Source organism: Orycteropus afer, unplaced genomic scaffold, assembly GCF_000298275.1.
Source record: "Orycteropus afer afer isolate SDZICR_OR568_19922 unplaced genomic scaffold, OryAfe1.0 scaffold00142, whole genome shotgun sequence".
In the NCBI taxonomy this organism is placed as follows: Eukaryota; Metazoa; Chordata; class Mammalia; order Tubulidentata; family Orycteropodidae; genus Orycteropus; species Orycteropus afer.
Window position 1 is genome coordinate 1916417 of NW_006921729.1, and position 10385 is coordinate 1926801.

General features: G+C 36.1%; 1 protein-coding gene across 1 annotated transcript in view; it reads left to right on the plus strand.

Moving 5' to 3' along the window:
* Positions 1-10385, plus strand: part of GOLGA4 (golgin A4) — a 177090-nt gene that overhangs the window by 142007 nt on the left and 24698 nt on the right. The window contains exons 19-21 of the mRNA XM_042781636.1: positions 6023-6136; positions 8597-8617; positions 9001-9069. Of these exons, the coding sequence (XP_042637570.1) occupies positions 6023-6136; positions 8597-8617; positions 9001-9069 (204 nt within the window). The remainder of the gene's footprint in view (positions 1-6022; positions 6137-8596; positions 8618-9000; positions 9070-10385) is intronic.

The following is a 10385-nucleotide window of genomic DNA, read 5'->3' on the forward strand; positions in this document are numbered from 1 at the left end:
TACCCCATGAGGTTCCTAACCTTTCAAGTTGCTACTGACAATAAGGTCCTGTATTTAAAAAAAAAAATCCACTGCCGAGTCAGTTCCCACTCAGAGTGACCCCTGTTGGGTTTCCAAGGTGGTAAATCTTTACGGAAGTAGATTGCCCAGTCTTCCTTCTATGGAGTTCTGGTGGGTTTGACCTACCAACTTTCTGGTTAGCAGTCAAATGCCTTAGGCACTATACCACCAGAGCTCCTTTGATCCCATATAGATAGATTTTAAAAGAGCATAATGCTCAAAGCTGACATTCTTTACTAGTTAAGCTAAACTCTTGCTTGGTTTTAAGAAGACTTCTGGGAGTATGTTTGGTTTAAGGTTTAAAGATTATTTTAGGGCAGTAGTTTCAGGGGTTCATCCAGCCTCCATAGCTCGAAAGCCTGGAATCTGTAGGCATTTGAAATTCTGTTTTGAATTTTCCACCTTTTGATCAAGATTCTACTATAGAGTCTTTGATCAAAACATTCAGTAATGGTAGCCATCCTTCTTTCAGTTCTTCTAGTCTCATGGCAGTTACTCATGGAGGCAGTTCTGTTTCCTCCATTGCTATTTTCTCCTCCTATTCTTGACTCCTCTTCTTCCTCTTTTGCTCCAGGTGAATAAAGACCAATTGTTGGGCCTTGGGTGACTGCTTGTAAACTTTTAAGAACCCAGGCACTGTGCTATAAACTAGAAGATAGAACAGAAGCATTAAACATGTCTTTAGACCAATTAACTGGAATGTCCCCTGACATGTCCTTAAACCTCCAAACCAAGGAACCAAATCCCATGAGGTGTTTGATTGTACATGGCAGCGTCACCCCTTTGTATCATTTTTGAGTTTAAATTCTCATTATGAAAAGAAAATTCTAATAATATTACTGAAATTTATATAACTTTACTTTTTCTTGTGTTTTCATAGAGTGTGTGTATATATATATATATACTAAGTTTCTAAAAAATATTTTTATTTCTTCAGTGCTTAGGTAATACTGGATTGGAAGACACATTAAAGTTAGTTTAGTTCCACCTTGGTTTTATGTAAGGAAAAGCAAGTTCAGTATAGTTAAGTGATTTTGCTAAAACTGTATAATGAGTAGCACAGCAACAAATACAAGCCATATAAATAATTTTAAATATTCTAATAGACATATTAAAAAAAGAAATGGGTAAACATAAAATTTTAATAATATTTTCAATTTAATCCAATATATCCAAAATATTATTATTTTGATCGTTGTAAAAATTATTGAGCTATTTCACTTTTTTTTTTTTTGGTATTCTTTGAAATTTAGTGTGTATTTACACTAACAGCACATTTCAGTTCAGACTAGCCTCATTTCCAGTGCTCGCTAGTCACTAAGGTAGCTGGTGGTTACTGTATTCCTTAGACTCTTAACTGCTAGGTTTAGGACTGGCTTTGTAATTAAATAGGCAGTCCCCATCTAAACACTCCAGGTATACACTCTGTCTCAACGAATTTCTTTTTAAAGAGGCAAGGATTACTACAAACGGATATTAACAATTCTTGTTGTTGTTGTTGTTATGTGCTGTCGAGTCGGACCCAACTCATAGCAACCCTCCTTGGGTTTCCAAGGCACTACGGAAGTACATTGCCCCATCTTCCTTCTGAGGAGTGGCTGGTGGGTTTGAACCGCCAGCCTTCTGGTTAGCAGTCAAGTACCTTAGGCACTATGCTACCAGAGCTCCTTAACAATTCTTAGCAAACATCATATTACTTTGATTCTGAGATATATTCTGTACCATTCTTCCATTTTTTTAATTTCTGAAATTAGAGTTTTATATGGGGTTTGTATGTATGGGGTTTGTATGTATGGGGTTTGTATTTGTGTTCCCCCCTGCCACCCCTAAGATCTGTTATCACATTGATGATTTGTCTAATGATGACATCTGAGAATGCTATATCTTTGTCATCCTTTGAAATAATTCTATAACTTGTTAGTAGGAAATTTGAGCCTAAACACTTTCATTTCCCTACTTTTGCTATCTTAGATAACCTTCTTACATTCCCCGTTTGAAAAAGCTGGGAACCATTATCATCATTGATTCCCACCTCCTACCACCCTCAACCCCTCAACATGTGCATCAACATACTTATTAGAACATGAAATCTGGCTTATCTCCCCTGGATTACTAGGCAGAGAAGTCATCTTCTTTCCATTGTATATCCCCAGCACAATACCAAGCATATATATCGTAGGCTGCCAGGACATGGTTTTCCATTGACTCATATGACATGTTCCTTTGCTGTTGCTGCAGTCTGGACTGCCATCTCCATCTCTCATCTTGGTCTGGTTTGTTATATTAATTTCTCACTTGATGTCTCATTTAGCCCTCGTGTCTTTTTTCCCTAACAGATTCATTCTTTTCCTTTTATAGTTATTTTCTGCGTTAAAACAAGGGTGTGATCATATCACTTCTCTAAAATACCTCCAATGACTTCTCATGGTTCTTGTGATAACCTCCCCTAATGTAATCTGTGTTCCAGACACACTCAACTTTCTCTAAATTTTACCTTTGTGCATGCTTTTCTGCCTGTCTGAAGATCGTATTCTCATACTTGAACTAATACAGGTGTTACCATCTCTCTTTTGGCTTTTAATAAAAGTAATTTTATTTAGAAAAAAAAATTTTTGGAATCAAAATCAGAAATCAAAGTAATGCAAGAAGACAAGACATACTTAGAGAATGGTATACAATGGAAATTGTACTTTGTCCCTCTCCTCTGTGTTCTGTGTCTAATCCCTCCTCTCCCTTCACAGGTAACCATTACTTTCTTATATAATACTTTAATGTTTCTGTATATAAGCAGGAATAAGAATGAGATCTGTTCTTACTTTTCCTTTTTACTATTCAAAAGCTCGCTTTCTGAATATACTTTTCTTTATCTGTAGTCTTTAGAGCCTAACTCAGTCCCTGGCACATACTGGATACCTGGTAAATTTGAAGGAGGTGACACATGGGAGGGCAGAAAGAATTCATCTGGGAAGATAGGGTGGTAACAACTCAAAGGAGGAATTGAGTACAGGTAGTTCCCGACTTATGACAGAGTTCTGTTCCAAAGATTGTCTTAAGTTAGTTCTTACATGACTTGAATACTTTGTTGGTTGTTGTTGTTGTTTTAAGTTTTATTATCATTGCCTTTTATTATTATCTTTATAAGCCTGATCTCTGCCAGTGAACATCTAAGAATGATAACATCAGCAAATTACACACTGTATGATTATATGTAGTACATAGTACTAACAACAAGATATCCAAAAAAACAAAAACAGATGGTCTGCAGTTCATCATAACTAGAATACATCAAGTTTGGGGACCAACTCTGTTTACAAGGAGGGAAGCTTACCTAATAACCTAGTCCCAATTTCATTGGGAAGAAGTAGCTTCTAAAGCTCTATGAAATACAAAACTGGTTTCTTTTTAACATTGAATGTATGTTAGTGAATATGGTTTTGGCATAATAGCTAGACTTCAAAACATAGTTTCCATGCATAAAGATTCAATTGAACTAGTTTTCCTTTTCTTAATTGTTTTTCTTCAAAGCAAGCAGTATTGTTAATGATTTTTCAAGAAAACCAGAAAGCTTTTTATAAAGAAAATTCCAGGAATTATTCTTAAATTAGAAATAACACATTAAGGATTCTTTTCTTATTCTTAGAGGACTTGATTTAGGTTGGTATCACACAACTGTCAGAGGTTATGTCCAGCATAGCTAATTGTCATATTGAAAATCTGGGCTCACTGAATGATGAGCCGTAGAGTGCAGTCCTTTCAGATGAGGCTAGACCACACTGATACAGACATCCACATGGGAAATGCTGTGGTGAAATAAAAACAAACCAAGACTGAGGGCAGTAATGTATTTACAACAATTACTTGTCAGTGGTGTTTTAGAGGTGGATGCCAGGTTAATGTGTGCTTCACTGGGAAGATATCTAAGGAGCTTAGTTATAAGAGGTGTCTGCTTTGATAGGTTGAGAGGGGTTGGTTCTTTTACAGTTAGACTAAGTAGGTTTTTGACAGTGGTATTTAAAATTAGATTTTCCAGGCATCCCATGCTCATTGCCTTATTTTTGTGCCATGGGGCCTGTCTGTTTTTGTTTGCTTTTGAGAATTAGATATTTTGTTGTTGTTGTTCACACAAGTTTGTGGGGGGGTTTCCTATCAAGACTCTTATGCAGCAAACATTTGTCTTTATTGTTCAAATCTAATCAATATTCCAATTCCTAATGTTCTTTTGGCAAGATTTTTAAGAGTGAGAAGAGGTCTGAGTTTCGCTGTATAATCATGGCAGTTGCCAAGATAAAGCACAAGGGAATGTAAGGATAGGCAGCAACATCTCACCAAGGCAATCAAAACAGAGTAGAGGACTATTGTATGTCAAATTTTATGAGTAAGATCACTGGACCAGTAAGTCAGCATGCTACTTTTTCTAATGCAACTTTGTTTCTGTTAAGTTCAGGGCAAATGGAGAAATTATTGTGGTTACCAGACAAATTGGGAAGTAACTTTTTTCAAAAGTTGATTTTACTTAAACATTTTATGCCAGAAAACCTCTTGTATGGTTGTGGGTTTGCTGAAGTAGGACTAAAAACTATCCCTTAATTTATACAGCCCATCCAAGGGGGGTGAAAAAAAAAATCCATATCTTCCTGTGAACAATGAGTTACCAACTAATTGAGAAGTGCTGTGCATATAAATATCCACTGTTGTTATTAGGTGCCACCAAGTTGGCTCTGACTCATAGCGACCCTGTGTACAACAGAACAGAACACTGCCCAGTCTTGCTCCATCCTCATAATCCTTGCTGTACTTGAGCTCATCATTGCAGCCACCGTATCAGTCCATCTCGTTGAGGGTCTTCCCATTTTTTTCTAACCCTCCACTTTACCAAGCATGATACCCTCCTCCAGGGAATGGTCCCTCCTGCCAGCATGACCAAAGTAGGTGAGATGAAGTTTGGCCATTTCTGCTTCCAAGGAGCATTCTGGCTGCGCTTTTTCAAGGACAGATTTATTCGTTTTGCTGGAAGTCCATGGTATTTTCAGTATTCTCCAACACCACAATTCAAAAGCATCGGCTCCTTCTTTGGTCTTCCTTTTTCATTATCCAGCTTTCATATGCATATGAAGTGATTGAAAATACCATGGCTTGGGTTAGGTGCACTTTAATCTTCAAAGTGATATCTTTCCTCTTCAACACTTTAAAGAGGTCTTTTGCAGCAGATTTGCCCAGTGCAATATGACATCTGATTTCTTGACTGCTGCTTCTGTGGGTGTTGATTGTGGATGCAAGTAAAATGAAATCTTTGATAACTTCAGTCTTCGACACCACTTGTCTGTCAGTTTGTTGTACTGTGGTGGGTTCAGTATTGCTGTGAGGCTGGAGGCTATGCTACTTGTATTTCAGATTCCAGCAGGGTTACCCATGGTGGACAGGTTTCAGCGGAGCTTCCAGACTAAGACACATTGGGAAGAAGGAACAGTCCATCTACTTCTTAGAGAATTGGCTAGTGAAAACCTATTAATAGCAGGGAAACACTGCCCTATATATAAAAATCCACTAGTCTATTTTAATGAGTATTTTCTAGAAATCAAATCCCAGGATAGAAAAGGCCAAAGTCATTAAATACTTATTCTGTATTGTCATTTTTCATGACATCAGTATACCCCGAATTGTTGCTTAAACCTGAGAACCCTAGTTTAAGGGTTTTGCTTAATTTTGTGGGGTGGGGACAGACTGAATAAGTGCAGAAAAAGTGAAATCCTAAGAATAGTCTACAACATTAAAAAGACTTGGTGTTAAAATTGTGACATGAAAGAAAATGTCTAGAGCACAGTATTGAATTAAAATAAAAACAATAAACTATTAAGGCTTTTATTTCCCCTGCAGAGGTAGTTTTGTCTGTACCATGTTGAACCTCTACAATGGTTTTTGATACATTTGTTTGTTAACACCTTACCCTTTCTCTATTCGAAAGGCTCGTGAGGAAGAAATGACTGCAAAAGTATTGGACCTACAGGCTCAACTTGAGGAGCTGCAGGAGAAATATCAGCAAAAGCAACCGCAGGAGGAGAACACTGGTGATGATAAAGTAAGAAGACCTTGAGTTTTCTTCACATGTTTCTTGAAAGCACTTCATTTTCATTATTTGACCTGCCTGCTGACATACATACTTAATTCATTTAATCCTAACAAAAACTTTGCAAGAGAGATACTCTTGCTTCTGTTTTACAGGCAACTAAAACTAAAGTTCAAAGAGGTTAAATAAAATGTTTAGGTGCTTATAATAAACATTGCAGTGAGAATTCAAACTCAATCTGCAAGACTGCAAAGTATAGGCATGTCTGTTACACCAGTGCTTATTGGTCTTTTCCATGGAAAGAATAGCAGAGGAGAGGAAACTTCATAGCCCTAAGCCACAGCCACAGATGATTCATAGCAATTATATTTTTAGAATTTTATGTTTTATATTAAATATTCTCGTAAATTTTCAATTCTGCTTTATAATATATCCTTAGTTATATAGTCTTAAGAAAATGATGTTTAAGTTATAAACCATAGAGAAAAACATCAGTTTCTGCTTTTCTGCTTGGTTAATAGGAGCTCTGGTGACGATGCAGTATGATTATTTTGGAAAATTGGACTAAATGAAGTGAGCTGGCACTGTGTATCTAGGCATTTTTATAATCTCATTCTTTAAGTAAAATTGATATTCTGAAAGATGAGCCATGTTTATCCTGTGGCTTCTTGTTCCACTGTGTACCCCACTAGGTGCACACCCATAGGGCATGGGCTGTACTGTGACCCCAGTGGTATAGCCTGACACTATACCATCTACTTCCTCAAATGCTCTCAGTCATGCACTTTTCATGGCACTGTCATGAAGATCTCAGGAAAGTGGGTGGAGTATGCTCGTGACTTCATCCTCAACAGTTATTGGAACTCAAAAATCAGAAAAAAGACCAGGCTTACTGGTCTGATAGAGACTGATGGAACCCCTGAGAGTATGGTCCTTAGCCTTAAAGCCTAGAACTGAACTTACCCCATTGGCTCAGCTCTCACTGAAATGATAGGCTTTATAAGCAAACAGTAACACTAGGAAGGTATGCACTTATTAGAACAATCAACCATATGAGATCAGAAGGCAGGATTTGCCTAGAGATAAAGGTAAGAAGGTAGAAAGGGATAGGAAAGGAGGAGGAAGGGAAATGGAAGTGGGAGGAGTGCTGTTACATTGTGGGGATTGCAGTGAATGTCACAAAAGAAAATGTATATGTTGGATAGAAAACCAATTTGTTCTGTAAGCTTTCACCCAAGTCACAACAATAAAAAGAATTCACAATGAAGGGGAAAAAAGAGAATTATGTAGAGGGTTCATTACAGAGTATCAGTTACCAGATAACAATTTTCTAGACAACCATTATATCAATTACTTTAGTGTGCTATTTGGCATATATACCTCATTTGTAAGCTCTGAGCTAACTAAGTGGACTGTTTTGTTGTTTTAATAGCTACTAGAACTTAGTTGTTTTAGTTTTCTCTTTCACCTCATTTGGTCATGCCTTGAATCAAGTGCTATTAAGTATTATTTTCCAGCTCCTAGTGACCCTATAGGGTGAAGTAAAACTGCCCCATAGGGTTTCCAAGGCTGTAATTTTTACAGAAGCCAACTGCCAGCAACCACACACTTACCCACTGCCCCACCAGACCTCTGTGAGTCAGAATCAACTTGACAGCAATGAGTTTCTAAGAAGAATACATTTATTTTGCTGTCTAACATGAGCTCTTCCTTAGTGTCAGAATAAGTATGAATGTTGCTTAATAAGTATGAGTGTTTTGACCTGTACCAGAATGCCTGAGTATTTGAAACATTATGAAATTAATATTTAGAAGGTCTTCTGAACCTTTTACTTTTATCAAAGAAAGGAGAGAAAATACCCTTTATTTTCATTTCTACTCTAAGAATTATATTTTATTGTTTGTGAATTTCTATAGTATTTGTCCTTGAGCATCTTTTGGTGCATCTGGAGTATCTTGAATTGCATACTAGCATTGGGTTCCTGAAAAATTTATTTGTGATTATAGCTCAGAGTGGGTTCCCAGAAATAGTGCTTCAGAAATCTCTAAAGGGGATTATATGCTTTATGTAGATGTTAATATGTTTAATTTTCAAAAATTACACAAATAATACACAATACATTCCTCTTATTAAAGAGACAGGCAGTGTAGAATAAGACATGAAAATCTCCCTTTACCTTCTGCATATAGCTCCTCCCCTTCCAAGTGGTAATCAATGTTGGGAAGTTGGTAAAAGACTTTCAGTCCTTTTTCTTCACCTGTGTTTGTGTGTACTTACTATGATATTTTTTATAACAAAATAAACCAAATTTAAAAGCTAATAATTAAAATGGCCTTATCTCAAATCTGACCATTCCTATAAGACTGTAACTATGGCTTCTTATCTTCTTGTAATTTCATATTACTCCCTTTTATTATTTACTTGTCAATTTTAATGTATACACTGATTCTTTTTTTTTTCTCCCATTTTTAGATGACAATTATGAAACTACAGGTAAGACTATTTCTTCACTGAATATGATTGAAGGTAGTGTGTTTTCAAAAGCATTCTGTGCTCTAACTTAAACAGATAGAGACTGTTTTAGCAAGGGAAGATTTCCTAAGCAGTACAGAAATGTCTAGGAGCTCTGGTAGCATAGTGCCTAAGGTGCTTGACTGCTAACCAGAAAGCTGGCAGTTCAAACCCACCAGCCACTCCTTGGAAGGAAGGTTGGGCGATCTACTTCCATAGTGATACCGCCTCGGAAACCCAAGGAGGGGTCGCTGAGAGTCGGGGCTGACTCGACGGCACGTAACAACAAGAACAACAACAAACAGAAATGTCTAGGCAGTGATGAAACCCATGTACATTTCAGATCTGACTTTTTGTTCTTTCAGACACAACTAGCACAGAAGACGACTCTTATCAGTGATTCAAAGTTGAAAGAGCAAGAGTTCAGAGAACAGGTAATTGTTGTCTTTTATTTTGAACTAACTTCCTTAGTTTATGTTAATATGTACATGGATCTAATTTTTTCAAAACAACTGATTTAATAGTTGGCTTTGAAATCCTTCTGCCTTACACAGGAAATTTAATTTCCAAATCCATATGCAGCAGAGGTTATCTATCATTTTTGATCACATATATTTAAATAGGAACACTTAATTGTTATTTTTTTAGTCCTTAACATTTTGAATAACAATTTACGTTTATATGATTTGTAATAACTTTAGTTACAAAAGTTCTAAAAGGTATTATTATTTTTTTAATCAGAAAGAAAATACATTGGGTTAATCTTTGTTACTTTTTTTCCTAGTGGTTAAACTGTAATGATTTAATATGATTTGTCCATATATTATCCAGTAATTCATTTTAAATAGGACCAAGTATGTACACCTACAAGAATGCGTGGGCATACCACACAAGTACATGTGTATCTGTGTGTGTGATCATTAGTAAAATCTTTTTCCAAACTCTGGAGGAATTTTGGCTCAACTTCAGCAGGCTAAATTTGAAGGCTATAAATCTCTAGGGATTTCCTAGTTCTCTCAAAATTCATATAGACAAAAGTCTTGATAATTGTTGTCTCTAAGTGTCAGATGGGTATATGGGCATTAATTGTACTACACTTTGTATATTTAAGTATGTTTGAAAAAAATTCTTAATTTTAAGAACAGTTGATAAAGATGAGTACTAAGTCGCAATGTTGCTTTATTTTTTTTTTCCTCCTTCTCTAGTGGTTTAGCTTTTTCCATCCATTATCAAGATTGCCACTTAAAAATTATCTTAGCATCCTTGGATCTTCAAAATTGTCCTAGCTTAATATCTGTATTAACTTTTCAATTGTGATAAAATATATGTAACATAAAATTAACCATTTTAACCTTTTTAAAATGTTCAATTCAAAGACATTTAGTGTACAGTGTTGTGAACCATCATCACTATGTTGTTCAAGAATATTTTAAATTATCACAAAAGGAAACCCCATACTTATTAAGTACTCACTTCTCATTACCTCTGCCTTCCAGGCTCTGGCAACCACTAATTTGTGGCATTGCTTATTTTTAATATGCCATGTAAATGGAATCATGCCTTTTATGTCTAGCATAATGTTTTGGAGGTTCATTTATGATGCAGTATGTTTTAGTACTCGATTCCTTTTTATAGCTGAATAATATTCCATTATGTGGATATACCACATTTTATTTATCCATTCATTAGGAGCTCTGGTAGCATAGTGGCTAAGGCACTTGACTGCATAGTGGCTAAGGCACTTGACTGC